Below are 24,873 nucleotides of genomic sequence, written 5' to 3' on the forward strand. Positions count from 1 at the left end.
CTCTTTCTCCCTTTTATTTCTCTCTCTCTTTCTCCCTCTCTTTTTCTCTGTCTTTCTCTCTCTCTCTATTTCTCCCTCTCTATTTCTCTCTCTCTATTTCTCCCTCTGTTTTTTTCTCTCTCTATATTTCTCTCTCTCTCTATTTCTCCCTCTTTATTTCTCTCTTTCTCCCTCTCTCTCACTCCCTCTCTCTCTCTGCCTGTCTTCCTCTCTTTTTCTCTCTCTTTCTCCCCCTCTCTGCTTGTTTTCCTTTCTTTCTTTTCCTCGCTTTCTCTCTCTCTATCTCTCTCTCTCTCTCTCTCTCTCTCTCTCTCTCTCTCTCTCTCGCTGTGCACTTCTTACTTTCTCTTTCTCTTTGTCCCCCCTCTCTTCCTCTCTCTTTTCCTCTTTCTTTCTGTATGCAGTCAGAGAAATAGATATTACAGTAATGGAGATCAAAACATTGCTGGTGAATTTAATGAACTATAGTGGTGTCAGTGAATTCAAGCACTTTAGAGGCTGTGAATGTAAGAAGACTAACCGCCTCTAGAGGTTGTCACCTATGATAAAAAGCAGGCCGAATACCAAACTGTCCTCTACTGGACTTTTACTGCTCTGTTTGGGTGCAGAAGTCTTTATTTCATGCCTTATATAGTGCACTAGTAGGCTATTCAGAAGATATCACTGTTCCTGTAATGTCTTTGTATTTACTGTTGAAGTGTGGGAGAAATTGCTGTGTTGTAGTTTAGTGTAAATAGTGTGCCACGGTAGAACTGCAGTTGACACACTAAATAAATGTATTTTTGGCAGTGGTGGACAGTAACTGAGTAAATGTAATTAGTTACTGTACTTAAGTAGTTTTTTCGTGTATCTGTACTTAAATTTTCCATTTTGGGCGACTTTTTACTTTCACTCCACTACATTTCAGAGTTTAATATCTAATATCTGACTTTTTCCTCCTACATTTTGAGAAATCTGTCGTTCCTTTTGGTTTCTGTGTGTATAAAAACATGTGAAAACATGAGAAGCGCAAAGCCAGAGCACCAATCAGGGCCTAGCGGTCACTTTGTTCTGAGCTTGATTTGATCTGTTGGTCATACCGACCCAGTGCAGCACACGGTTCAACGTCAGAACAGCAGTGTAAAGATTTGGGAGCACATCCGTCACCTAAATGATGAACTAACCTAACTTTGTGTAAATAGACCACAATATAGAAATATGTCCACACATGCAGTCGTGACTGACGCGTTTCTTTTTTTCTGAATTCATACAAACACTTTCATTTTATAGTAAATTAGTTTGGGCTAGTTTATGTTTATGAACAGAGACCTACAGATCAATACAGTAAAGGAAAACTTATTGTGAACTTGAGTTTAAAGCCAGTTTTTATTCAACTTGTAACTAATTTACAAAGTAATCTTAAACTGAAACTTTGCTTGTGTGTAAAAAGTGATTTCAGAGCCACTCGGTTCTCCCTGATGGAAACTGTTTACCTTCAGTGTTTTGTGCTTCTGATCATTTTAATAGACGTCAGCGTCACTAATTAATGACGTTCTATTAAAAGACTGGTTTACCAAGAGAGACGCTGGAGGACTTTCACCTGAAATGAGTTCATGAAGCCAGTCTGGTTATAAAAATGATAACAGGACATCAGAGCCAGAATTACTCTTTTAGTACTTTTCCTTTATACTTAAGTACATTTGAAGGTAAATACTTTTGTACTTTTACTCAAGTGGAGGTCTAGAGTAAGGACTTCTACTTTTACTGGAGTAATATTTTACCTTGGGGTGTCTCTACTTTAACTCAAGTACATGATTTGTGTACTTCGTCCACCTCTGATTTTTGCACGTGTGTGTCCTGCGTAAGTCAGCAAAAACGCTGACAGTGTGTAGTGTGTGGTGTATAGTGTGTAGTGTGTAGTGTATAGTGTATAGTGTGTAGTGTATAGTGTATAGTGTGTAGTGTGCAGCGCATGGATTAGAACGCGCCCAACAGAGAGTGTCGTAAAACGAGGACTGTTTTTACTGCAAGTCGAATGCCGGTTGCTCCTGCATAGAAACACGTGGAAACTGAGTGGAAATCGGGAATAAATTTATACGGTTGTAAAAGTTTTGCAAACTGTTTTAGAGGTTCTGGAGACTCGACCCGTCTCTGGGAGAATGTGATTTGACAGCAGAGCTCACACGCGGAATAATAACCAGCAGTCAGTCTGTTAGCATTAGCATTGAAGCTCATATAAGGCAGCAGGAGTGACCAGCTGCTCTCATTTAACTCGCCAATGCTGTATTTCATCGGTCTTGGTCTCGGTGACGCGAAGGACATCACGGTAAAAGGATTAGAAGTAATCAAAGGATGTAGTCGGGTTTATTTGGAAGCCTACACGTCCATCCTGACTGTGGGGAAAGAAGCTCTGGTGGGTAAACGCGCCTGCAACCTGCATGAAAGAAGCCCTGTAGCTACAGTTTTCCCGGTCCACCTTAAATGGTTCAACATTGCACCATTTAAGGTGGAACGGGAGAATTCGAAGAAGAAGCCTGCTGCGGTCTCGGGGCTGCACATGTGTCTCGACTCACTGCCACATTAGATTCCGAGCTCACTCTCAGTTTAAAGAGCACACGCTGTTCATTTCCATGTACTTAAGGCCAGTTTCCCCCTTGAAGTCCACTTTCATGAACCCAGAACAATCAGAATTCATGTTACATGACCATTTGCTAACCTGCCTTCACCCCTTAGAATAAAGCAGCCGTTTTGATTTCAGTGCCTTTTTGTTTTCCTACTCTGAGATCCACTGATAATGTCCTGTCTTTCTCATTTTTAATGGAAAAGAAAAGTCATCGTTCAGTTTTCCGTCACACCATTGCTTATCATTTCCTCCAACTCTTGTGTTTCTTTCCTTTTCAGATGATGTATGTAAATAATCTCTGTTCTGATTGGGTGCCCTTCATTAAAAATCAATCCAGGTTTAAACACTGTAACTTCAGCGTGAATGGGTGGAGCTAAACTGCTGTCGATGGAATAGGCAAATTTACATAATTGCATGGTTTTATCAGTAAGGTTTTCAATGAAGATATTAAATAATCATACATACTGTTTTGGTCAGAATGATGCTGCTTCTCTCTTTGGTCTTTTTCACGTCAAGGGTGCATCACTGTTTTGCAGTATGCGCTGCATGTCCAAAAGTTGCTGCTCATCCAGTTTTCCTCCTGACATCAAAGATATTAATGTGGAGTTTGTCCCTCTTTGCTGTAGTAACAGCCTCTTCTCTTCTGGGAAGGCGTTACTCCTGATGTTGGAAACTTGCTGTTGGGATTTGATTGCATCCAGCCACAAAAGCATTAGTGAGGTCAGGTACTGATGTTGGATGATCAGTATTTACACTCCAACTCACTCCAAAGGTGCTCCATCACTCCAGAGCAGCAGTTCCACTGCTCCACAGCCCAATGCTGAGGGTGTAATGCCCCCATGTTGGGCATTGTAACCTTAGGCTCATGTGCAGCTGCTCCAGAGCTCTATTAGTACTTTTCTAGGGAAATTAGACAAGCTGTGTGAACACTCGTCAGAAAAGTAGCTGATCGCTCATTATAAGGGCTTTTGGACATGTAGTGTACCTGCAATGTTCTCTCAATTGTGCAGGCTTGGTATTTATGATGATTTTAACAGTTAATAAAGACTTACTAGATTCACGCTCATAAACAGTGACGTGCTTATTGTCTGACTGTGTGCTGTGTGCATCTGTTCAGGAGGAGTATTATGGCCGTGAGCTGTTGCTGGCAGACAGAGACATGGTAGAGCAGGAGGCAGATGAGATTCTGAAGGGGGCTGATGTCAGTGACGTTGCTTTCCTGGTGGTGGGGGATCCATTCGGGTAAGTGGGATACAGCTCACCAGTGCTGCCGTTTTGGGTTGTTGCTGTTACCTCTCAGCTCCATGCAGCCTATCTGTTTTTTATAAGAGCCATCAGTCTATATAGTGCTGGGTGGTATATCATCTATATCTGTACACCAGTACAGCAGTCCTGATTTTCAGTTATTATTGACTATAGATGAGGCCTAATAATTTTTAGTTATTAATTATTTCTCAGAATCGTCATGATTCTAATACATAGGCAACATGTTGCATTTAAACTCAGCAAGTATTGTAGTTTTTGTCATTGTCATTTAGTCATTGTTCGTTTTTGGTTGGAAACCAAGGCTTAAAATCTTGAAACGTCCAGTGGACTACTGTCCAGTTAGATCATTTTTTTGTCAGAGACGGCTTTACAGGTACAGCCAAGCCAGCTCTGCCATTGTTTCAACTTTCAGGAGCTGGACTGAAGGCCCAACATATTAGGTTATCTACCAACATAATTAGGAAATGACAGTGAAATCAATTCATCAATAACGTTTTGATTTTGGGTCGGACTGATTCTGAAGGCCACATGTCTGAATAACCACTAACCTAATTATCCTAACGGCAGTGGAAACAACCAGTCACATTATAATAAGCAAGGGTTGGCCTCCTGCAGGTTCTAGATATGTCACTGACTCAATAGAAGCTGTTGTCTAACCAGGTTTCCGTCAGATGTTACAGCGCCGGCAGCTGTATGCTGACAGAGTCACTGCAAAACTGCGACATACAAGGTCAAATATATGATAATCTTTTACAAGCTAAATAAATACTTCATTTACATGCTGTGTCCATATTTAGACTAGAATGGCCAAAACATGTTCATATGCACCAGCGTTAGCTTAGAGCTAATACACAATTAGAAATCCCCTAGGGGTGCTAGCAGAATTACCACAGAGGTGCTTTTGTCCCGTATTTCAACCGAATTTTGTTTATTCGTTTATGGCTCAAACTGAACGCCCTACTCTCATAGTCACGGTTCTGTCCTGAATAACTTCAGTGCTTGTTATGCGCTGTGTGCTTTACATTGATTTGAAGGAACAAAAAACTGAAGTAGCACAGATACATTAATTATCTGTTAATGAGCTTTTCGAACCTTTACAGTACTGTGTCAGGTGCCCTTTTGGTTTAATTTAAAGAGATGAAAGACCAAAATAGTCCAGGCAAAAAACCGGGGCACTGAGGAAGCACAGCGTCATTACCTTTATTAATGCTACCTTAAAAATGATCTATCATCTGATGCCGTGACGCACCAGAACTTCATTAGATTTCTTCTTTCACCAAGATGCAAAAATGACATCAGTGTGTGACGCTTCTTCCACTGGCAGGCAGCGTGTGCAGGTTCTCTGTTCCCTTCTTCTCCATATTATTCATTTTTGCGGCCTTCACTGCAGGAAAATGCTGGAACAGGCCTCATCCAGAACCTTGAATTGCTGAGATGCATGATTTTACCTTTTAGCTTTTTAGTGAAAACATTGTACAATTAGGTATATAAATATAATAATATACTTGAATAGTATAATAAATATACACTCATCAGCCACTTTATTAGGTACATCTTGCTAGTAAAAGGCTGGACCCCCTTTTGCCTTCAGAACTGCCTTAATTCTTCGTGGCAGACTTTCAACAGGGTGTTGGAAACGTTCCTCAGAGATGTTGGTTGGTTATTTGAGTTCCTGTTGCCTTTCTACTGGTCTGCCTATTCTCCTCTGACCTCTCACATCAACAAGGCATATTCGTCCACACAACTGACCGCTCACTGGATATTTCCTCTTTGTCGGGCCATTCTCTGTAAACCCTAGAGATGGTTGTGCGTGAAAATCCCTGCAGATCAGCAGTTGGAGCAGACCAGCCCGTCTGGCTCCAACAACCACGCCACGTTCAAAGTCCCTTAAATCCCCTTTCTTCCCCGTTCTGATGCTCGGTCTGCACTTCAGCAAGTTGTCTTGACCACCTCTACATGCCTAAATGCATTGAGTTGTGGCCGTGTGATTGGCTGATTAGCTATTTGTGTTAACAAGCAATTGAATGTGGCCGGTGAGTGTGTGTGTGTGTGTGTGTGTGTTAAATATATGTTGTGTTTTTCTGAATGTACAGAAGTGAAAGTATATTCTTAGTGAGATTGAGTGACAGATTGTTGGGAAATCTTGAAGCACAGTCGCTACACAGGCCTTCCTTGACCCCAAACACTGATTTTATAATCTGAACTTTCCTTCTCATCTTGTGTGAAGGGAATTGCCCTGCCCACAAAATGCGATGAGGTTCTCTGTAACATACGTTCTGTTTCTGCAACATTCATGCCGTATCAAATGAAATCAGCATTTTATGCAATAAGTTTGTTTTCCTACCTTTCCTGTTCTTATTTAGGATCCAAATGGCTAAACATGCCTGACTATTATACTACTCTGTTACATGTACTTACCAGTTACATTGCTGAAATGAACATTTTAGAGTTTGTCAAAGCTGTTTTGGGTTAAAATATAATGTTAAAGCTAACAAATGAGAAGTCTGAGCAACAGTAAAACAGTTCACGAGCTCAACCAACAGAGCAGAATGAAATCAAACCCACAAACGCTTTTCACATACCGCTTGATGTCCCTCAGTAACTACTACCTGTTAGCCATCGCTGTCATTGTAAAGGGCCGGATCTCAGAAAACCTTTCCTTGCCTTTCTGACACAGGAGATTGATGTAGCATGTAAAGTGTTAAAGTTCTAAGTTGTATCCCAGTTCATGCAGACCATATCGCTGCTGTCGGAACAAAACCTTATATCTCAGTTTTTGACATAATTTGAAAATACATGGTACACTTTACACTGTGTGTACATTTCATGATGAACGGACCAAAAGAAATGACCCAAAATGACTTGTAAAAACCTCTGGTTCCATTGACTTGCATGAAAAGTACAGTCATTTTTTTCCTTCTCCTGTGAAGTTCCCATTTTGGAGATACGAGGTTTTGTTCAGACAGCAGCGATATATGGAAGCTAAGCTGCAAAAAGAGCTCACTTTGAACTTATTGTTTCTGTAAAGTCGCAAAGCCCAAAACATTTACATCTATCCACCTGTTCAGCCTACAGAGTGTAGCCCCACCTAGTCACCCTGAATTTATACACTGTGTTTCAGCCTGGACTGCTTTTTGAATGAGACACAGTGCAAGGTAGCCAATCAGAACAGAGATCATTTACATATGTCTGTCATGAACAGACAAGAACAGCCTGTTTAATTCTAAGGGTTTAAAAAGAGGTTGGAAAACGGTTAGGAAAAAAATGTAATTTCGACTTGTGACAAATTACACAAATACTCTTAAGAGGATCTTGGAGGAAAAGATTAAAATACAAGACAGTTTACAGTATGGACCCTCAAAATCAGTGCCGGCCCCAGCTCAAGCTCTGCTTTCAGATTAGTGTGTAGACTTTGTTTGGTTTGTTTTCTGTCAGTGCACTCAAACTCTTAACCCTGTAGCTCATAGTGCGGCATTAGGTCGGGTTTGGGTTTCAGATTTAGCAGTACCAGTCAGGCCTGGTCAGGTTTGGCCTCAGAATCGCAGGTATGGGTTCAGGCTTCGAACAAAAGCCCCACTATCTCTGCTTTCTCAGTCACGTCTTTGACAAGGCACTCATGGTTTGGAGTAGAAGTAGAACACGAAACCTTCACATTTCCAGTTCTGTTAAAACACAGAAATTGGCATTTAAGTTGTTGGTCTGTATGTTTTCTGTTTGCCTGTGATGAAATGTAATCAAGTGCTTGAGCACTAGAACACGTCCCTCACAAATCCATCAAAACCGTACATAAAAGATCATGGAATTAGTAAACAACCTCCCTATCGGGGAGTAGGGCTGCACGATAAATTGTAATTTTATTGTTATCGCGATATGAGTTTCCACAATAAACACATTGTTAGAGCGGCGATGACAGAACAGATCTTATTACCCTGTACATGCAGCACCAGAGAGACGTCACTAGATTACCGGCACAAACCATTACAAGCCTGCTTCTCTGCTCTAGGACTGAACCTGCTGAACCTGAACTATTCGACCAAACAACCAACTACAGCCAACCAATCTACGCGTTTACATGCACTTGAGTAATCAGATGTCAGTGAAACTCCGGGTCAGACAGTAATCAGATTTCTGCTTTACAACCAGCCAATAAAGTCACAGAAAGGATGTGACGTAAATGTAATGTAAAACTCAAACTTCATGCTGCAGCTTTACCTGAAAATATAAACAGGCATCATCTAGAAGATGAAGAATATTTAAATCCTTCATTTCGGCAGACATGCGTTTGGTTTCAGCCCCGCACTACGTGTTTCCCTGCCTCTCTCGGCAGCGCTGCTTGCATATTTCCAGTACCGCTGTTTGTTTCACACATTTGCAGACTGAGTTAGCCGAAAGAAATCAGAGTAAGAGTCCACATGCACTGAGAAATCGGATTACTGAGCTAAAATCCAGCTCTTTATCAGATTTCTTAATCCGATTTCTAGACCTTACTCTGATCTAAGAAATAATTGCAGAAATCTGATTATGATCGGAGTGTTGAGCGCAGGTGAACACACTCACTGTTATTTTTAAACTAAATACCCAGCGTGTCTGATGCCACAATATTGAATAACTGAACAAAAAAAAAAGCAAAACAAGATATGTATTTGTTGTGTGGCAGTATAAAAAATAAATATATATTTATTTGGTTTTGTATCCTTTATAGAAAAAGCTGTTGAGGTAATGCTGACTGTTCCTCAGCCCTTCATGTGCTTGCAGTTCTGATGTAAGTAGTTGTTAGTATTTCATTACTTTTTAAAGAGGGATTTAAAGAGAGCCACATCCCAAAAAATTGCCTGATTACATCCAGCCAGGGACACATTATTTCAATAGTAATTGATCGTTTCTCGTATCGTCATCATGATATCCGACAGGTTTATCGAACATCACATTTTATGTCAGTATCGCGCAGCCCTGTCCGGGAGTCTTGTGATGTAAAGTTACCACAGTCATTTCCTGAGAACAAACTTCCACTCAGTTTTTCCCATCAGATGTTATTGAACAGTTTCCCCTAAATTGCACTGCATTTGAAATGATTGTTTTCCCTCATTTTCATTTTAGTGAAATCGCTTCCAGCTCATTTTAAGGTTTCCAGTTCCATCATGGCTCATTAGAGTGCGTGCTTTGAGTGAATAGCTGACGTGCCTGCCCACCACAGTGCTGTCAGTGCAGTCCACCACCATCAGCACATGCTTTCCTCAGACCTGCGCTCAGATGGAAGACAAATAATGGAAATCATTCTGAGTTCATGTGGTCAAGCGTAAACCCTGAAGTGAGGTTTCACCGTCTGCTTCAGGGCTTTGGTCATCAGTCTTGTGAGGACAGGAATATGTCCTGATCGCTACGTAAACATGGAATGTTCTGCAAGGAGGGACTGGTTTCAGCTTCTGTTCTGCTCACGCTACTCGAACTGAAGTGGCGGGTGTGTGGGGGTCTGCTGAGTGTTTGGCTCAGCATTTTTCTTGCCCAATAACCACACAAGGGACTCATGTGGAGCGTTGCTTCTTATTTTCCGTCTCTGAAGAATGTTTGGGTTTAATAAAGTTTAATGATATATTTCGATACCAAGGACTAAACATTTGGTCTCGTTTCTTTTTTCTTTTCTTTTTTTTGCATCGTGAAGTCAAATTTGGCAAAAAGTTTTCTGGTGAATCAGGAGGAAAATAATGTTTTTGTTTTTCTGCATGTTGACTTTCCTACTTACGTAAATGAGAACTTTACTTTAGATTACTTTTTGCTGTCTGTCTGTCCGTCCATCAGGGCAACAACTCACAGTGACTTGGTCTTGAGAGCAGTGAATGCTGGGATACAGTACCGGGTCATCCATAACGCCTCCATCCTGAACGCAGTGGGCTGCTGTGGACTTCAGGTAGGCCTTCATTAAGACCCTCCTCATAAGCATGAGGGTAACAGCTCATTCTTTTTTCTGTAGATGTAAAGCATCTTGCACACTTAAAATTCAGGTACATTAATGCAGCATTAAAATCTGGTGTACCATCATTTTCAGGCTCTGCGTCATTCAAACTTACACGAAAACCAAAAACCTGCCTGAAAAAGGAGAAAATAACCACTTAGGAGTCGCAGAACTTTGACTCTTGCTTGTGTTCACAGTTAACCCATTCCTGTAAAATTACCATCAAATTTACCTGTGTGAAATTCTGAAAGGGAAATGGTTAATTAGTGAATTGGTAATTAAACCCTGGAAATATTAACTTTGCCTGCCACAAGACCTGTTACAGTTCTTGTGAAATTATAGGGAGGGCTAATTATTTAACAGAAGCCGGTCCATTTCGAAAGTTCGAAAATTTCTACCATTTACACTGTCCAGCATTTTTATTTTATTTTAATTTTCTTGTTTTTTTTTTTTGTTTTGTTTTTTTGCAGGTAACAAACCTTGAATTTACCGCAAAATATAGAACAGGAGGTCATTAGCTGGAATGATTTCAAACTGAAGGAGCTGTTGTCCTTGTGTGCTGAGGTCATCACAGCAAATGTAAACAGTAAAATGGCGGTTAATGACGCAAAGGCTTTATAGATAAAAATACGCTGATAATGGCCTTTAATCATCAGAGTTTCATAAAGGAAAGTTTAATCCACTTTTAACAACGTCCAAACTACTCTGTGTGATTCTTAAAACTGTTGTACAATGTGGTGCGTTTGAGCGCGAATGATGTATCAGCTTCAGTGCGTGAAATCAAGCGCCAGCCTAGCAGCACCTCATTTGTATATCATTTGCATGAAGCACACCCTAATTCAAACAAATGCAGAAGAGGCAGCTAATGTATCGACTGAATTCAGCAGCTTTTTAGCCAATGACTGCGCTCGTAAGTGGAGTTTGTGGTCATGCAGTGAACTTACAATTACGAAATAGGAAATATAAAAAACGTCTTTAAGTCAATGAAAACAACAACTATAACAAAGATGTATCGTTGCTGTTATTATATGTATGTATTGCTGTGCACAGATTATTAATAATATTGTTATTTTGTATTTTGAGCATTATAGACGATATTGATCATATATATGGTTAACCCCAAATGAAGTGTTTTTTGGGGGGTGTTAAACTATTACACACAAATTTACACCCACTTTTACCAGACACGAGTTTGACTGTACAGAGACGTCTAAGATGAGGTAGACGAAGGATAAAACAGTGGTTGGAATTTGCATGTGCTTTGATGAATAATGTCTCTTTTTAAATGTACAAAAACCATAAGTGAGCCATCAAGCACTGTTGCTCTGGTGAAAGGGATCAAACGGCAGCCTCTCCTGTGTGAGAGTGGCTTGCAGGCGGAGCGTGAATGTGTATGAATGGAAAAAGAAGCGTAGCCACATGCAGTCCCAGATCTCAGGGCGAGTCCATCAATAAGAGTTCCGTGTATTGAGCTGTCAGAGCAGTATTGTGCACACTGAGGCCCATCTGCTCCCACATGCAACTCTGCCTCCGGCCAGTGGCTCTGCACGCTTGGGCTTTGACGGAGTGCCACTTACTGCTGACCTAAGAGCTGCTTAGTTGTTACAGTTTGCAGATTTTTTGCAGTAGAAACTGATCCTGGAGCAGCACAACAGGCCTTCTGCTTGCTAAAAGTGCCACCGGCTCACTTGGCCTCTTTGGGATTAACTGGGTTAGTGTTAGCCTAGCAGGGCCATCAGTACGCCTCGCCCAGATGCTAATTGGAGGCGATCTGCTGCGATCCCCAATACAAAGCACAGCCGGCAAGCAATAACAGAACGGCAGGTCTTTGCTTTTCTCATCAAAGAACGTCTGTACCCAGATGGGCTTCTTTCAAATGAGCGTGCATCTCCTCCAGCTCTTACAAGTATGTGTTGCTTCTGCTTGTCTCTCCAATGAAGCATCTGTTGTTGGGCCAAAGTCTTTTGTCATACATTAATTCGTTTCTGTGTGGGGGACAAATTTATTGCATAGCATTATATAATTCTGCTGCATGAATTCAAGAAGGATGTTTCTGCGTGTCTTAGATTAAGGTGTAAACAAAATATTTTAGAGTGGTTTGATGTGAAATGCACCATTGCACTTGAACAGTTTTGGTGATGGGAACCAGACGTCCGAAGAGTTTAATGCATCTAAACCAGGCCTGCACAACTCTTCACTTCTTTTACACTTCTCTTTTGATTGCAAGGTTAAGTGAGGGTGATTGAGAAGGCAGAGACTGCATAGCTTCTGACAAACTTATATGTTGCCACATCATCCACTGAGAAGAACAGACCCCATGTAGAAGACAAGTCCTCATCAGCTTCCAGTGTTGTACCTGTTAGCTGTAGTTTGAGCTCATCTTATTCATTCACCACAAAAGCTCCCCTTGGCTTTTTTTGAGTAATAAGACAAACAGATAGAGCACATTTTTGAATGGATTCCTTTTTGTGATACTGATTTTTCGGCCTCCAAACACTTGTACTGTCACCTACAAGAGTAACCCACTGGCCCTGCGTTCGTTTCAGCTGATTTCCCCCCGTCCCTGCGGTTAGGTGTTTGCAGATACTCATATCAGATTTTGTGGGAGTGCACATCCCCAGTGTTGCCTGATGACTGAAACATTGTTTTATGATTTGTAATATATTATATAAAAAAGATTTTATATCATTGACATAATATTTTAGTATAAAAGGAAATTTTTAAAGGCACAGAGTTACATAAACAGCATTGCAATGCAAAATAGTCCCCGAAGAAAACATATCGTCGCTGTCCAGTGAAAAACATGTATCTTCGTTTTTTTGGCAATTTTTACTTTTCTGCGTCGTTTGAGCTCAGCAGCTCCTCTTTACATTATGTGAAAATTTCATGATGAAAATTTCATGATGAATAGAAATGCTCCAAAAATACAAAAGAGAGTTTTTGCCTTCTCCTGTAAAGTTAATATTTTGGAGATGTTTTTCTTTGGACAGCGACAACATATTTGTTAGGTTTACTACTATTTTACAGAAAACTCAGAAGGCTCACGTAGGTTCAGTGGGTCATTTTGGAGAGTCAATGAAATGGCTGTATTTATGTTGAAGACCTGGTGACCCCTGGTTCCTATCAACACCACTGTAAAGAAATCGGAGTTGACAAGTTTGTGATCGACCATTTCACATTAAGCCACTCTTCAGCTAGTCAGCAATATGACAACATTTTTGATTAGGGGCAGTCGTGGGCTGGAGGTTAGGGAGCTGGCCCTGTGACCGGAAGGTTGCCGGTTCGATCCCCAGGGCCGATAGCCCATGACTGAGATGTCCTTGAGCAAGACACCTAACCCAGAACTGCTCCCCGGGTGCCGTGGATAGGGGCAAGTGTGCTCACTGCTCCCTAGTGTGTGTGTGTTGACTAGTGTGTATGTGGTGTTTCACTTCACGGATGGGTTAAATGCGGAGGTGGTTGTGGGATCAAAAAAGTATCACTTAAAATGATATCACACTAGCCAGTCCAGGGTATTTCCTGCCTCCCCCCTGTGACCCAGAAGGATAAGTGGCTTAGATTATGTGTGCGTATGTGTATTTCATGCTATACATTTCTAAGCAAAATGTGGTTATGATTAGTAATTAAACAACATGCATTTTTTTAAAAAGTCAATCAGAGTCAATCAGATAAACAGTAGCTGCTAGCAGAAGAGTGTGTTGTTGTTGTGTCAGCTGTATGGAGGCAAGCCGTCGGCTCTGGAGCTCCAAACACAGAGTCTGCTCTAGAGCTGCGAGTGATGTCATGTTCGCTGAATAACAGGAAGCACCTGTCTGAGGCGTGTTGTGTTACCGATCTGCTGCAGCAATCAGAGCCCGCTAAACATGCACCTGAACTGCAGCGCATTACAGACACTGAAACAATGACCACACCGCAGCTCAGGGACAGTTACAGACACACGCATATCACTTTTAACAGCTGATACCAGCACTAATGCCGATACCTGTGACGCAGCACTGATACTAGTGTCAGATTTAACTTCCTGCAGGTGCCATTCACTGCTAGTGCTGGTATCAGTCTCATTACACCTCCATTTACTGTGACGTTTAAAAGCTTTACTAGACCCTACAGAGGTGTTTGAATCTCAGCAAAAGCATGCCTGTATTAAAACCATCAGCCCTAACATCAGGAGATTGTGAGCTTGATCCCTGGTGATGCTACAGCCATCTGTGGCCGGGAGTCCTAGAGAGCACAATTGGCCTCGCTCTCTCTGGCTGGGTAGGATGCCATTGGGGGAGTCCTAACTAGCACTTTAATGTCTGTTCGGCGCTGCTGCCATGGTAATGCTGAATGATGCCGCATGCACAGTTGAAAGAAAGCACATGTATTCCGATCTGAGCATCACGTTAAGGTCGCATGGCCACAAATCGGATACATATCCAGTCTAGGACCACATGTGAAAGTGGTTCAGGTTTGATTTGAAAAGATCAGATTTGCGTGTCCAAAAAAATAATAATAATAATTCCACACAGCATAACGTGCAGCTTGTGTTTCTAAAATGTTCAAATCCAAATAACGACAGAAATGGAGGTACATTTTGTCTCAACAGCGACAACATGCTTTGTTTAATTTTTTAATTGATGTTTTTTCTAGCTATACAGCTTTGGTGAGACTGTGTCCATTGTGTTCTGGACGGACAACTGGAAACCAGAGAGCTTCTATGATAAGATCAAGGGGAACAGAGACATGGGCATGCACACGCTGTGTCTACTGGGTGCGTATGACTTTACTTTATATTGTAACACAATCTTGAATGTCTGAAATCTTAACTTTATAGGAGAATAAATGTCTAAACTTTGATGTTTGCTATTGTACATTTTATACATTTATAAGTAATTCTTGTCGGTTCTTGAAGAAATTTTCAATTTAGAGGGCAAATTAATAAATTGAGGTTTTATTATGTTTTATTATGACAATGTCGCTATTCACAAACAGCGTACACTCAAAATCACGCCGTAAAGATGGGGTCATAAACATTCACACGTGGCCCGTCTCTCCGGTGGGTCCCTTGGCTCTCATATTCCTCCAGACCTCTGCAGCGTCTGCGCCAATCACCCTGGCAATGAACATGTCAAAGCCAGACGCCACTCTGGGGACACGGCAGCCCCTCGTGCTCTGCTGGTTCCCCCCAGATCTGCAAGCAGGCATTTCCCTTGCTCGTCGTCCCCGGGGTGCAGCACATTAAAGCGGTCTAATTCAGACACACAAAGGGGCGAAAGAGCAAGTGTGTCTCTCTGGCAGGGTTCGGTACCTGGGGGAGGCAGATGGTCTGCAGGGGGGAATGATGATTTAGGTTTATTGGTGTGTGGTGGAGATTTAGCTTTCCCAACACATGCAACCCCCCCAGACACAGTCTCAAATGGACGTGACCATTGAAAGTGAAGATCATTTGTGCAAACTCAATGCGCTTCGGCCAAATTTGAATATGCCGTTCACGTGTTTTGTGTAGGTCAAAGTGTGTCTTACACAAAAAGGGCTGCAGGTTTTCATTCCAAACAAGCAGGAGGTTTGGTTTCCAGTTTCTGAGCCATCTTAATTGGAAAAGAGGGAGTGTTATGTTTGTGGATGTCCAGAATTGGGCTCAATCCCATTTCACCCCTCGTGGTGTCCTGATTTTTGTTGAGATAGAGGGGTAGGTTGAAGTGTTGGGGCTACATAGCCTTCCAACCTGAGCTTTTTCACAGGCACACTCCAAAGTGTTATGAGGGGAAAAAAAGAAAAAATGTTAAAATACCTGCACAAGTGACCAAAGGAATGATTTTTTTCTGTTAAAAAATTACGATAACCATTGCATTATCTTGGGTTAATGTCATTTAAATGTATATAGTTAATAATATGCTAATGTCTTTGTAGCTAGCTTGCTAAATTTTCCATTCCACCTTAAATAGTCCGGCAGTTCTGATGCCTGAAACGCCAGAATGTAACTGCTGCTCCATTTAAAGTGGATCAGGAAAATTGGATCAAGAAGCCGTTGAATAGCTGAATTCAGCTTCATATCACCGAAGAATTTGGGGTGGGTGATGATAAATAATTGTCCCTCTTTAAAGATGTGATTCCCTAAATGTAACTAAAGCCTGGCAGCGAGGCGCTGAACTTTACCCTCCTCTGCAATCACTGGAGGCAGATTACAACCACTACCCCTTGTAACTCAGTTCCATGGGGTTTGAATGACACTCGAAAACAAGGGGTAGGGGTAAAAATCCGAAATAGGATTGGATCTTTTGATTTGTGTGTTGCTTTGTAAATTCTGTACTTGTCTTTGTTTCTAAACTTTACATATGGACAACTATCTCTTATGTGTCATCATTTCAGGCCTGTGGGCGTGTTGTCCTAGTGCTTTCTTAGTGGGTGTACAGAATATACTTGTGTGTCACGTAGGCTACACCTCTGGTTTGCCCTCAGCGGCTGGTGGGGAAGGGTCCCAGGTGCAGCCCAGCTGAGGAGGTATAGTCTAGGGGGGGCGGGTGGGGGTGGTGGTCAGAGAGAGCACATGAATAGCGTTATGAACCTCATTATTCAACAGCAAGCGTAGAGGTGGAGATTAAATGCTTCACCTCCCAGCCTGCAAATGCACTCATCAAACATAATAAAGCATCACAGACCAGACACCTTTCACTGATTGGTCAATCCGCCGTTACCTTTACTAACAAGAGAGAGAGTATTCATCAAACTGACACAGATTACCATACGCAATGATGAGAGGCTCTTGGTGTAACCATTGAGATCGCTAAATCAACCGTCTTTGTTGATGTGGGGAGCAGTTTGCTCCTCACAGGCCAAATGTGACGAATGTATTCATGCTTTGTTTGACAGTTTAGTTTATAGATCGTCACAGGACTTTGTTCTTAATGATGCACCAAAATGAAAAATCCAGTTCTAATCATTTAACTTTGTGTAGTTTTATGTGCAGGCAAAATATGCCATGAAATCCATTGTCCTTAAAAACAGAGAACAGCTGGTCATTCAAGGCAATAAACTCCACTTTTTTTGCCTGCTTAGGGTTAGAAATGATGATTAGTGTAGGTTTATCTGTACAGTCATGTGCTAAAGGTTGAACACCTCTGGTCAAATGACTGTTTTGCTGTTTTTCAAATTGAAAGTAAGTGAAATCCTCTACAGAGAACACACTGTACATTTTAATGCACTGTTACAGTTTATCTGCTAAATTTAACATGCTGGGAAAAAAATGTCTTAAGTGATACTTTTTTAATCCCACAAACGGGGAAATTCCACCATCCGCATTTAACCCATCCGTGAAGTGAAACACCACATACACACTAGTGGGCAGCCCTATCCACAGCGCCCGGGGAGCAATTGGGGGTTAGGTGTCTTGCTCAAGGACACCTCAGTCATGGACTGTCGACGCTGGGGATCGAACTGACGACCTTCCGGTCACAGGGCCAGTTCCCTAACCTCCAGCCCACAACTGCCCACAATAAAACATGAACTTCTACATGGGCTGCATTTTATGTTGTATTTATTTTCCAAGATGTTAAATTCACCAAATAATAGAAGCACTGCTGTGTCTGATCCGCTCATACCAGTGCAACACACACTAACACAGTACCACATCAGTGTCACTGCAGTGCTGAGAACGACCCACTGCCCAAATAATACCTGGTGGTCCTGTGGAGGGTCCTGACCATTGAAGAACAGGGTGAAAGGGGGCTAACAAAGTATGTAGAGAAACAGATGGACTACAGGCTGTACAACTACAAAGTGCACCTATATGGTGTGATAAATGGACAGTGAGTGCAGAAACAAAGAGGTGGTTTTAATGAAGTGGTCTGTCAGTGTAGTTGCAGTTTAATGAGAGCTTTGTGTCGTGCCTAACAACATGCCTTAACCATGGTGCAATCACTGTGATAGCCTCCTGTGGGTTTTTTCTTTAATCTGTACTTCATATCATATATTTCCTCTGTTTTACAGATATCAAAGTCAAAGAGCAGTCCATGGAGAATCTAATGAGGTAAGAGCGTCATTTTATTTCGCTCAGCTGGGAGGAACAGGGCGGTTCTGATTTATATCTTGTCTGTGGGAGTTGTCACAGGAGGGCCTCCGAGTTTGAGGTTTATTGCAAACATCCACTTAACATACATTTATATGTGCTGTTGGCTGGAGCCCAGATGAGCTGAAAAAGGGCGAAGAAAGAAAAATATGGCAGTTTGTTGGACTTGGATTCATGAACTACTATCACTAAGACTTGGGCTGCTTCCAAAAACTGCCATGTTATAATTTTCCTATCCAAGTACTTACAAAGAAAAATCCTAATTTATGGCAAAAGCTGAACACAGCCTCTTTGTGTCCTGCTTTCCAGTTTGACCCGTCAGCTCACCAGTGCCACATTTTACACATTTCTGATACCTCAGCACACGTGAACTGTATCTCGGCATTTCTAAAAGGCTGTTAACTCCTTGCTCACTCTGTGGTGACCTATAATTATTCCTCCGATGGGCACACGCACTGTAATTTTATATCTCATTTCATCTGAACCCAAGTGGGTTTTCATGTTCCACTCCGTATGGTGGAAGGAGTCGGAGCTCAAGTCCAAGACCGCGTTCCTCGGCAAGAGTGGAAAGGACCTAATTTCTCCCAGATTTACTGGCGCAGTTGTGCCATTATTCGGAAATGGAATAAACACGTGCTCTCTGGGTTTTTGGTCAGACTGAAATGCTTGTCGAGTGAGGTTGCTAACCTTTACTCTGCACTGAGGAAGGAAAAATGTAAATCATTACCTGTGTGTCCTTCACAGACTAATTAAAGACAGACATTCAGTTAATATCCACACAGACCTGTCATTGATGGTTAATGATTTTTTTACATGTGAATTTTTTCACACTAAACTGTATTTAGTTTCTTTTATTTTCCCTCTCTTCCCTTTATTTCTTCTCATTTAAACCTGACTACTTGAGGCTCTTCAGCAGACTTATTTAATTGCCTATTTGATTTGCAAATCAGCATTTTGACCATTTGACCAATTCTGCAAACAAATATTAAAAGTGGGGAACCCTCAGGGCCTTCTGGGCCTTCAGAGAAGGCTTAATGATTTCTTTTAAATAAAAAGTCATTTCTGTTTCATTTTTGTTTAATGTAGTCATCATGCTTGTACCTAAACATTGCAAGTATCGCAGTAATACTCATTTCATTAAGTTTTGGTTGGAAATAACTTTTTAAATAATTTTTTTTTCTTGTGGTGTCTAGGTAGATACAGACAAGTGAGCTCTCCCATTGGTTAGGACTTCAGGAGCTGGACTGAAGGCCTTACACGTTAGTTTTGTGAGATACATCATCACTCTAGTAAAGGGGTCGCAACCCAAATATTAAGAAGAGACATTTTGTCCTTTCGACAAAAGCCAGACTACCTTGGGAGCCACAACATTTCATGTCCATTTTACCATATTGGCTGTAAATACAGTACGTCTCAGCATGTGCTGATAACGGCTTTTTCTCAGACAGGAAACTTTTCTGCAAAAGTGGAATAGTTTTACTACTATGTCTCTGAACATTCGACTGTTTACAAGGTTGAAGTTGCTTCTCATTTGCCAGCTTCTTGTACAAATCTTCCTGTTCCACCTTAAATGGTGCCTGAGGTGGAATGGGAAAATTCGAATGAGAAGCTGGCGAATGAGAAAGTGACTTCAGCTTCGTGACTTTAGTGTTTGACGGTTCCTCATTGCAGATTAAACGTATCAGTAAACCAGCTGGAGAGCTACTAAATGCAAATAAGTAAATTTGCCTCCAAATTATCGATATTCGTCTTAAATCTTTCTCTTTGATGTTTTGATAGCTACTAGCTAGATGAGATTGCGTTGCTATGGTGACCACCAGTCTGCCTCCCAGCCTTTAGGGTTAAAGGGTGAATTAGCAGTTATGCATTAACTCCAATGTTTAAGACCATTAATTGGTAAAACTGTGTTGAGCGATCAGCAGAGATTATTTTATTGCAAAGGAGGAGACGCAGAGAAGACGCGTGTTGCTGACCCCTGAGCTAGGCCTTCTGGAAGTTTCAGATATGTCGCTGGCTGTGAATACGAGCCATAATCTGACTGTTCGTGGGAATCACGTTAGCTCAGTGCTGACATACCACTAGAATCACAAAAGAGCACAAACAGAAATGAGCATTATCAGCAATTTCTTTCCCCACATAACCAAAATTGTAACATTTCCAGCTTAAAATGAAGGCCTAGCTCGAAAAGTCACAGTTCGCCACTGAATATGTTGGTGGTTGGTTAGTGTAGTGGTTAACACCTTTGCCTTCTACACTGTAGACTGGGGTTCAATCCCCACCTTGGCAAACACCCTACACTATACCAATAAGTGTCCTTGGGCAAGACTCCTAACACCGCCTTGGGCCCCCCCCCCGTGTAAAATGATCAAGTTGTAAGTCGCTCTCGATAAGAGCGTCAGCAAAATGCCGTAAATGTAATGTAAATGAATATCAGATATCAGTGACCTGTTTGTCCTCCAGGTGAGTGAAACATATAGACGACACTGGGCTGAGCAAAAATGTCTATGTCTGTTCACTTTACTGCTTTTGTAATCTTCTAAGTAGATTTTGTATTTCTCCGTAATGCTACTTCATGTAGATCTCCACACTTTAAAATGTATGTGTATCATCATCAGATATGTACATTAAAAATTGGATATCAGGGCTGGCCATCATATCATCGCCTCTCTATTATTATAGTAACTTTTTATGAGATGTAAAGAATTGTTTTCATCAGGCTTAAATTAGTTTTGGACCATTTCTGTTGCTCCATTCGTCATAAGCTGGCTCAATGTAAAAGGCAGCTACAAACTCAATGGCAAGAAAAACAAAAAATGACCATGAAATGACAACAGCGAAACTTATAAAACTGGAGGCTGTATTCACCATAATGCACAGTTAAGTCCTTCCCAGAGCTTAGTAGCATCTTAACAGCACTCAGGCGCTCAAGGAGCTTTCCTCATCATGCTCAAGCACTCCAGCATAATGACCCATCTGTCTCATAAGCACATTCCATAAGAGCAAGTAACAAGTACAAGCAGTCCATTAGCTCTTTGTTTTCATCACCACTTTAAACTCTCTGGGTTTTGTCTGTGTTTCTGTCTCTTCTTTAAAGGGGTCGTAAGATTTACGAGCCGCCTAGGTTCATGACCGTGGCTCAGGCAGCCGAGCAGCTCCTGGAGATTGTGCAGAACCGCAGAGAACAAGGAGAGGAACTGGGTGAGATATGGAAAGGAAATGTGTCTTCATGCAGAAATTTCAACTCAATGTTGAAATGAGTTTATATGGTGTGATCTTTCATGTGATGCTGTGTTCAGGGTTGTAATTCAGATCTCACAACGATTATATTAGTTTCTTTAGAATACAGTTCAGTACATCGGGAAATCTGTCGCAGGTCAATTATAGACGATAACTTTTTTTTTTTTTAGGTGAAAAGCATGGAATTGATTTGTTACTAACAAACATTTAGCAAGCAGAAATACTCCACAGAGTGGTGTCATTAGCAGTCAGATAGCTTTCGATTCCTCTTTCGCATCAGTGATGCTATGTGCTTGTTGATTTTTAGTAGTGACATCAAAGTTAACACGTTAACGTTGTTATTTTTAATGCTGTTAACACATTTCCTAGTTTGACCCTTCAAATCTGTAGTTTTACCCTGAAGCCCAGTTGCTCACAAGCATATAAATATATATATTTTACAGTGCCTCCAAGTAGTATTCAACCCACAAGAGTAGCATTTATCAACAGATGCCAAAATACTACAAACATTGCAAACCCTTGTTTGCAATTACAGCTATTAATCATTTTTTTCATAAGACCTGATCAGGCATGGCACAGGTCTCTGGAGTAATCTTGGCCCACTCGTCCATGCAGATCTTCTCCATGTTGTCTAGGTTCTTTGGGCATCTCTTGTGGACTTTGATCTTTAGCTTCTTCTACAAGTTTTGAATTGGGTTAAGGTCAAGAGCAGCACCTTGGTCTTTTCCCTCTTAAACCAGGCCTTGGTTTTCTTGGCCATGTGCTTGCGGTCGTTGTCCTGTTGGAAGATGAAATGACAACCCATCTTAAGATCCTTGATGGATCAGTGGAGGTTTTTGGCCAAAATCTCCAGGTAGGCTGTGCTATCCATCTTCCCGTGGATGCGGACCAGATGGCCAGACCCCTTGGCTGAGATCCTACCGCCACCATGCTTGAGTGTAGGGATGGTATTATTGGGTTCATATACAGTGCCATCCTCTTGCCAAACGCCCCGAGTGTGGTTGGCACCAAAGACCTTGATCTTGGTCTCATCAGGCCAGAGAACCTTGAACCAGTCTGCCTCAGAGTCCTCCAAGTGATCATGAGCAAACTTTAGAAATGCATTGACATGATGCTTTGAAAGTAAAGGTACCTTATGGGCTCGCCTGGAATGGAGACCATTGGCGGTGGAGTACGTTACGTATGGTATTTATTGAAACCAATGTCCCCACTGCCATGAGATCTTCCCAGAGCTCCCTCCTTGTTGTCCTTGGGTCAGCCTTTGAAAGGCTGTCTAGGCCGTGGAAGGTTAACAGTAGTTCCATGAGCCTTCCACTTCCGGATGATGCTCCCAACGGTGCAGACAGGAAGCCCAACTCCTTGGAAAGTGTTTTTTGAATACTACTTGGAGGCACTCTGTGCGTGTGTGTGCGTGTGTGTGTGTGTGTGTGTGTGTGTGTGTGTGTGTATGTATATATATATATATATATATATATATATATATATATATATATATATATATATATAAATAAAATACACACGTATATACAATGGGGCAAACAATTATTTAGTCAGCCACTGATTGTGCAAGTTCTCCTACTTATGGTGTTCTCCTACACCATAATTTACAAATAAATTCTTTAAAAATCCTACAATGTGATTTCCTGGATTTTTTTCTCATATTGTCTCTCATAGTTGAAGTGTACCTGTGATGAAAATTACAGACCTCTCTCATCTTTCTAAGTAGGAGAACTTGCACAATCAGTAGCTGACTGGATACTTTTTTGCCCCACTGTACATATACATACATACAACATACATACATATACATATATATCATTATGACCACCTCCTTGTTTCTATGCTCATTGTTCATTTTATCAGCTCCACTTACTGTATAGCTGCACTTTGTAGTTCTACAGTTACAGACTGTAGTCCATCTGTTTCTCTGATACTTTATTAGCCCCCTTTTACCCTGTTCTTTAGTGGTCAGGACCCCCATGGACCCTCACAGAGCAGGTACTATTTGGGTGGCGGATCATTCTCCGCACTGCAGTAACACTGATGTGGTGGTGTGTTAGTGGGTGTTGCGCTGGTATAAGTGGATCAGGCACAGCAGTGCTACTAATAACATGGATAACAAGCATAGGAACAAGGAGGTGGTCATAAAGTTATGCCTGATTGGTGTGTGTGTATATGTATGTATGCGCTACTGGTTGGAAGATGTTTCCGCCGTTGCTCTGGGTGTCAGTGATAATTTGAAACACTGTTAAGGCTCATATGATGATAATATTATTTTTGAAGGTAATAAACACATTTTTTTGTCCGTTCATATAGCTATAACAAAATGCACTGCTTTTACAGGGCTAGACTTACAAATGTGGATTATTTTAATACTTTGGCAGCTCTATTTTTAGATTTAAAAATAGCCTGAGAATTTTGTTTTGACCAACAATGAGCACACTTTATTTAATCTTATTAAAATCGATTATAAAGGATTACAACATTCCCGAAATTAAAGCAGTTCAGTTAGCACCATCCAGTCAAAGCACTTTTATGTCCCTAGTTAGGTTTCTTAGACCTGATGAATGACGGTAGGTGAAAATAAGGCTTTTCAGCTAAATCTCTCACATTTACAGCAGTGTTTTCTTCATTTGACACACTTGATTTGGCTCAGCAGGTCACAGTAAAGCCCCTCATTACCTGAATCAAGTTTATTGCAGAGAAAACACAGAAAGGTGTTTTGTTCAGGAGCTGCAGAATTGGGATAAAGAATTGCTGCTGTTATGCAACACACACACACACACACACACACACACACACACACAGGTTCTGAGAGAACAGACCGGTGGCTAGGCCATCTGCCTCAGTCAGCACCGAGGGGCAATAAGAACAATATCTGTCAAGGACTGCATGAAAATCTGATTACATTTGATTGAAAGTGTTTGGTCATTTAATTCTAGATTAGCTTATTGGATTTGTGTGCTGTCTGTCCTGCAGCGATCACTGAGGAGACGGTGTGTGTGGGTCTGGCTCGGGTGGGAGCCGATGACCAGGCCATTCAAGCAGGGTCTCTACGAGAGATGGCTTCGTGTGACCTGGGAGGACCACTGCACTCCATGATCATCACTGGACACCTCCATCCACTCGAGGTGGACATGCTCAGGCTCTTCAGCGGCCCAGAGAGTCTAAAAGGCCTAAAAATGACCGGCAGTTCCACATACATCTCCTGAGAACCTCAGAAAAACCTGAAGAAACACTGGGCTTCAGTGAATAAACATTCCGTGAGGAAAACTGTTAGATCAGGTGGTCTGTCTGAACTCCAGCACTGCCAGAGTTGAAAGGAAACCACACAAATTACATAATTGTTATTTCAGGTCAAACAAATCTAGTCCAGTCCACCTTCCAGCCAGGCTATGGCTCTGTTCATTACGGCGATCAAGCTAGGGCCAATTTATTAGCTTTATGTGAGGCCTTGGTGCGTATCGTGTGTCAGAAAATGGCATAACAGAATTACAGAGGAGGAAACAGAAAAAAAATCATCTGGCTCAAATTTAGTGCCACTGAAAAGTGAAGCTCTCCTGCAACTTGAAGCTGTGCTTCTGACTAGCATTGGCTTTCAAAATGCAAATGCTTTAAACATGAATACGAGCATAGAGCATATTTTTATGTCCCGAAAAAATGGTATTGTCAGCCTGAACAAGGCTTTGTCATGTTGCTTTGATCCCTCCAATAAAAGCCATTTGTTTTATTCCAGCTGGTTTTCCAGTAGTCCCAGTCCAACATGCGGTT

The 24,873-nt window shown here is 41.5% G+C and overlaps 1 protein-coding gene across 1 annotated transcript; it reads left to right on the forward strand.

Annotated features, from left to right (window-relative positions):
* The first annotated feature begins 2,001 nt into the window (after positions 1 to 2,001).
* Positions 2,002 to 24,837, forward strand: dph5 (diphthamide biosynthesis 5). The gene is made up of 7 exons (XM_017701264.2): positions 2,002 to 2,392; positions 3,720 to 3,844; positions 9,665 to 9,773; positions 14,451 to 14,571; positions 17,787 to 17,826; positions 20,960 to 21,063; positions 24,082 to 24,837. Exons 1-7 carry the CDS (start codon positions 2,258 to 2,260, stop codon positions 24,312 to 24,314), a joined length of 867 nt encoding a protein of 288 aa, XP_017556753.2. The 5' UTR covers positions 2,002 to 2,257; the 3' UTR covers positions 24,315 to 24,837.
* The last annotated feature ends 36 nt before the right edge of the window (positions 24,838 to 24,873 follow it).

This window comes from Pygocentrus nattereri, chromosome 15 (genome assembly GCF_015220715.1).
Source record: "Pygocentrus nattereri isolate fPygNat1 chromosome 15, fPygNat1.pri, whole genome shotgun sequence".
NCBI lineage: Eukaryota > Metazoa > Chordata > Actinopteri > Characiformes > Serrasalmidae > Pygocentrus > Pygocentrus nattereri.

What these genes read in the sequence shown, in the direction of transcription:
- dph5 (XM_017701264.2), top strand. Translation starts at nt 2,258, where the DNA reads ATGCTGTATTTCATCGGTCTTGGTCTCGGTGACGCGAAGGACATCACG. An exon ending in CTGTGGGGAAAGAAGCTCTG is followed by an intron (nt 2,393 to 3,719) that starts GTGGGTAAACGC and finishes GCATCTGTTCAG; the next exon opens with GAGGAGTATTATGGCCGTGA. An exon ending in AGAACAAGGAGAGGAACTGG is followed by an intron (nt 21,064 to 24,081) that starts GTGAGATATGGA and finishes TCTGTCCTGCAG; the next exon opens with CGATCACTGAGGAGACGGTG.